The sequence below is a fragment of the Chrysochloris asiatica genome, unplaced genomic scaffold, assembly GCF_000296735.1.
Source record: "Chrysochloris asiatica unplaced genomic scaffold, ChrAsi1.0 scaffold00130, whole genome shotgun sequence".
Lineage (NCBI taxonomy): Eukaryota > Metazoa > Chordata > Mammalia > Afrosoricida > Chrysochloridae > Chrysochloris > Chrysochloris asiatica.
Window position 1 is genome coordinate 7,402,183 of NW_006408648.1, and position 5,786 is coordinate 7,407,968.

General features: G+C 50.4%; 1 protein-coding gene across 1 annotated transcript in view; it reads right to left on the reverse strand.

Annotated features, from left to right (window-relative positions):
• Positions 1 to 348: 348 nt before the first annotated feature.
• ZDHHC19 (zinc finger, DHHC-type containing 19) overlaps positions 349 to 5,786 on the reverse strand; it is an 18,426-nt gene continuing 12,988 nt past the window's right edge. The window contains exons 6-8 of the mRNA XM_006869434.1: positions 3,423 to 3,508; positions 2,907 to 3,111; positions 349 to 366 (exon numbers count right to left, since the gene is read on the reverse strand). Coding sequence (XP_006869496.1) covers positions 349 to 366; positions 2,907 to 3,111; positions 3,423 to 3,508 — 309 coding nt within the window. The remainder of the gene's footprint in view (positions 367 to 2,906; positions 3,112 to 3,422; positions 3,509 to 5,786) is intronic.

Genomic DNA, 5,786 nt, shown 5'->3' on the forward strand with positions numbered 1-5,786 from the left:
CAGAGTGACACCCAGGTCTCCTGACTCCTAAACCATTGGTCTTTCCACCCCACACGCCCTGACCTTCTTGAAGATCTATGGGGACAGGGCTGGAAATAGAGAACTGAAAAGGATACAGACATGGGGGGACCTAACAGCCCTGCAGCACTGGGGGTATCTCCCCTTGGGTTTGGGTCAGCAAAAGGTAGGGTTGGCAGGATTCTGGGTTTATGGAGAGCTGGCACTATAAAGATCTGAAAACACCCCTGCCCTTATCAGTGGGCTAGGGACTGGGGTGGGGTGCATCCTAGAATCAAGGGCAGGTTCCATAGAAACAGGGAGGGGGCAGAAAGAGAAGGTGGGTGCAGCTCAACGGAGGCCTCTGGCCTGTCAGGAAAGAAACACAAAACTTAAGAGTTAAGGGCTGTCTCTGAGGGGTCAGGCTAGTCCCACTTACTCCTTGAGCAGCTGCGGAGGTCCTAACCCAAGGAGCTTTCCCAAGGTTATCCTAGACATCCCAGGCTGGGAAAGAGCCATCTAGCCCAGAATCTATACCCTAAGACAGGAGAGGTCATGGCCTTCTCTGAGAATCTCAGGAAAGTTATGTCCTCACCCCATGGGGACACTACAGCCCAGACTGCCTGAGTCCCCTGCATACCTGGTGACAGGGTCCCAGTCAGTACAGTCTTGGTGATCCAACTAACCTGCCTCTGAACCAGGCAGGGCTATTGCTGTAGGCAGTGGAAAGAGGCCCCATGAAGCTGGCACTGCCCTGCAGGAGCTACCCTGCACCCAGCCAGTTTCATGAATACCCAAGCCTTGGCCCCTTGTCTGAGCCAAACCCAGACTGTCCCGAGGACTCCCTCTTAGGAGTAATCCTAGGAGCCTTGTGGGCACTGTGCTCTGCTACCTCTCCTCACTGCTGGGCAGTCTAGACCTGAACACTCACAGGATACACAAGGTACACACACACACACATACATACACGTGGGCACAGAAGGACAGAGCCCCCGCCAGACTTGTGACCTCCATGCTGCCAGACAGATGGAGGCTGCTTCGGCCTTATATGTAAATATAAATTCCCAAATGTTCAATTCTAGCCAATACACTTCATGCAGAGCAATGCCCACCCTTCAGGCTCTGCCTACATCACACCTAGATCTCACCTGGATGCAGTGGTGACGGGAAGCAAACTGGTTTGCCCCCATCTGGTATCACTGTGGCGGAATCATATTGGAGGCCTTGATGAAAATTCAGATCCCTACTCCAACCCTGGCCTGAGATTCTGATTTGGTGTTGTAGGATCAGTCCCGGTAAACTTTGACCTGGTGGTCATTAAAGAAACTCGGTTCCTTGTATACCTGCTGCGTGCGAGGCACTTTGCTCAAACCACCTCACTTCATCTTCTGATCACCTTCCAATCCCCAAGGTCACACGCTGGCCACTAACAGAGCCATTGGTGGAAGTCACCAAGAGGGAGATACCAGGGTGAGACACAGGCAGGAGCCTTAGGAACCATGCAGGGTTAGACTATGATGAATAACTGCCTCCTCCCATCACCCCCCACACCACGGTCCAGAACAAGGTAGCTTTGGGTCAGCTCCAGCCCACCCAGGAGGCTCTAGCGCAGCTGGACAGGACCCAGCACCTTCCCTTCCGCCCCCACAACCCCCCCCCACCCACACACACACACTGCTGTTGAGTGGATTCTGACTCATAGCGACTTTTTAAGTCAGAGTGGAATTGCGCCTAAAGGTTTCTGACTCTTTAAATCTTTACAGGAGTAAACAGTCTCATCTTTCTCACATGGAGTGGTTGGTGGTTTTTAACCTTCAACTTATTGACTAGCAGCTCAATGCTTAGCCCACTGTGCCACCAGACCATCTTCCACACCCCATCCCAGCTAGGATGGTGAATTCCCGGGCAGTGGGCGCCCCCTGCAGTCAGACAGGAGTGCAGCAGGCTAGAAGGTCAAGTCTGTACAAAGTTCCTGATACTGGTGGGGCTTCTCTTTCTTCTTCCCTCATCTCCAGTCTTCGATGGGAGGGTGGGCTAACCTGGTCACTGTGGTTACTGTTGTTGCCTCTGTTTAAGGACTGAGATAAATGTGAAGTGACTTGTCCAAGGTCACAGAGCTGCTGGTGTTGGGTCATCACTCTTCCTTCCCAGGAGGTCTTTATCCTAACCCTCCAGTCTCCCCATCAGCCCCATGCTCCTTGCACCTAGGACAGACACACACAGAATGGTGGAAGGAGGCAGGCAAAGGGGGTTTAATGGGCATTGGGGGTGTGGTTCTCGGCACTCCCTCCAGGGGAGTGGGCAAGGGCAGAGCATAGAGAGGTCTCCACTGCTCCGGGCTCACAAGGTACATTCGGGTGCTCCTAGAAATGCAGGGTGTGAAGCAGTGAGAGGAAGGCTGACCCTTTTCTGGGGACCTCCCAAAACCGGGGTAACACTGTACTGTCACAGAGCTAAATACAGAGGAGGAATGGAGGCTTTCTTCCAGCCCCTGCCCTCAGCTCAAAACCCACTTCAATCTCAATGCCCCACTTCCCCATGTTTGGTCATATTGGGCTGCAGAGCAAACACTTCACTTTAATAAAGGACTCCCTCCCCTCAAAATGAGAAACTACTGGACTGGTCTTGTTTCCTCATTAGTAGCAGGAGTGACTGAGACGCAGAGAGGGTAAATGATCAGCCCACAGGTGTGCCTTTTCCTCTGCTGTCTCCAGGCACCCCGAGCCTATTCTGGAGGCGTGTAACCCTGCTTCCAACACCTCTCTGAATCTGAACCTCCCTCCCCCAAAATCCGGGTGCTCCAGTTTTAGGGCCAGCTCACCCTCTGAGGAGGCAAGACCAGCCTAGTACAATCTGCAGACACCCTTTCCTGAGACACACACACACACACACACACTGACACTTCTCACCTCCTGGAGACTGGAAATCTCACCACTCCCTGGGAGCCCCTTTCCTGATTTGTAGGGACTTGGAGTTTGAGGCTGGGGACTTTGTCTAGGGAGGGTCGGGGTACTGGGCGGAGAGGGACAAGTTGGGGTGTGCAGGTGCAGGTTCTGTAAGGGTACCCAGTCGTGTTGCACCACTCTCTGCAGCCAGACTGCTTTGGCCATGTACCTGGGGAGCAACAGATCAGATGCAAGGGGCTTAGGTCTGCAACTCAGCCCAGCCTGGGTTCCCATTGCCTCCCTCAGCTTGGAGAACACACAGCCAGGAGCTTAGTCCCATAGGGAACCAAAGCCAGTCACATCCACATTGTGGTGCCCTTCACCCCATTCCTTGAGGAAAAAGATAACAAGAGGCAAGTGGGGAGGGTCCAGAAGGAGAAAAACTCTGGAGAAAACCCCAAAGGAACAGGACAATGTGCTAAGGGGCTAGGGGAGATGACCCAGCCTCACCAGCCCCAGGACCCCAGTTTGCCAACTCACTTGGGTCCCAGTGGTGCACAGATGCTTAAATACCAGTTGCTGACACAGCCCTGGTCAAAGGGATTGTATCCCTGCAGGTATCGGCACTGGAGAGGAGAGGTACAGGAAGAGGGGCTCAGAGCCAGTGGATTGAGCAGGATTTTGACCCTTCCTGATCCAGGATCCTAGCCCAGGGTTAGGTACCCAGTGGGTATTGGGGGGTCGGGTGGAGGGGATGGAGTGAGGTGGCTGGGAGGGAAGAGCAAGGTCTGGAGGATTAGGGAAGGACCCCAGCTTCCAGGCAAATAAAGGACCCCAGCTTCCAGTCCATTTCTGAGGAGCCTTCTCCAGGTGAACACTAACACTGCATTCACCCTTCTGCTTCTCAGGATCCCCATTGTAGATTCAATAGTGTCCCCACCACCACATATTATGACTTTAAATCCTAACCCCTGGAATCTATGAATGCAACCTGTTTGGAAATAAGGTCTTTGAAGATGTTATCAATTAACGTGCAGTTATACTAGAGTACAAATCACACCTCACTGCCATCGAGTCGGTTCCAACTCATAGTGACCTTGTAGAGGGTTTCTGAAGCTGCAAATTTTTGCAGGAGTAGAAAACCTCATCTTTCTCCTGTGAACCTTACAATTAGCAGTCCAGTGCTTATCCTACAGCGCTACCAGTGTTTCTATACTAGAGTCGTGTCCTTATAAAAGAGAAAAGATGCAGAGACAAAGAGAAGAAGCATGTGACAAAGTAGACATGGAGTAATGATTCAACTATAAGTAAATTTAGTCATGGGGCCACCAGAAGCTGGTAGAAACAAGAAATATTCTTTCCCTAGAGCCTTCAAAGAGAGAATGGCACTGCCAACACTCTGAATCCAGACTCCCAGACAACAAATTCCTGTTGTGTTAAGCCACCCAATTTGTAGTACTTTATTATAGCAGTCCTAAGAAATTAATGGAGTCCTGATGTGGCCCTGTGGGTTAATGCGCCAGACTGCAAAGCCATTTGAACTGCAAGGTCGGTAGTTCAAGCTTACCAGCTGCTTCTTGGAAACCCTGTATAGGGTTGCAATGGGTCAGAATCGACTCAACGGCACTTAACACAACAAGAAACTAATACAACATCCCTGCCCCCATCATCATCTTGTCCCTCTTCCATAGCCTACTGCCTCCTACTTCCATTGACCTCATACATCCTGTGGCTACCTCCTTCAAAAATACTTTCAGATCTTACTTTCACTGCTAAACTGCTCCAAAGACAGTTTTACTCCATTTCTCCACTTTCCTGCCTCTCATTTTACCCCTAAACTTGTGCCTTCACTGGATTTGGCTGTTTGGAAGAACAGTTGTGTGGGAGTCTGATCATGTTTCTCTAACTAAAATCAGATCGCTCTGGAAAATCTGGGGTCCAGGCTCTGAGCATACGACACAGTAAAGGAAAAGCCCCCCCAAGGTCAAGTCATCCCCTGATTTGCAGTCAAGACACCCCACACCCTCCATCTGACCACCTTGCCTCCTTCCTGAGCCCACCCCACTCCTAGTTCAAGCCTAGCCTTACCCCAACTTCAAGTGTCTTAACTATAAAATATTTTGTCATGACCTCAAGTGACCTAGCAGCTCCTCTGGGCCCATCATCAACTGTCCTGTTCCCCAGGCCCTGTCAAGAAGACTGTGACTTTCAACACTCCTCTCCACCAAAAAGAACCAGGGATCCACTCAGGGGAGCTGACACTGTGTCTGGGAGAAGAAAGCTTAGAATGGTGTCAGAATATTCCATTGTTGCTGAAAAAGGATTGTGATGTTTTAAGTCCTGTCTACTTTCCAAAGTGTTAAAGCATTTAAGGGAAGCTCATATTCTATTTGTTATTTCAGTTAAATGTTTAGAAGAGGTTGATTGTGGGCCCTTTGCATTACATAAGACCATAGGTGGAATCCTGAACAACATCCAGAATCTTCAGAGGTGGGAAATTTCCACTTGAAAGGACAAGCAGACCAGTCTGGAGCAGCTAGAAGAACAGAAGATACTTGAAAGAAAGACCGACAAGAAAAACACAAAAACAATATAGGCAGACCAACTGATTACTACAAGAACAAGCAAGTTGCTCACCCAGAAGACATCACAGCAAGTGGTCAGGTCCCCTTAGAGCTAACCCCCTTCCAAGACTAAGACTCAATGGGAATACACGCTCTGATTGGTGACCACATTCATCACCAATAAGGGGAAGTGAGAGAAAAACAACAATGAAGCTGCAAGCTAAGCCCTACAATACTCAATAGACTCCTGTGAACCTGGGTATTGAAGACCTGGTTGGCCAGCAGTCTGGCAAGACCTGGGGACTCTTGAGCCCAGAGTCAGTGACATAGCCACAGAGGA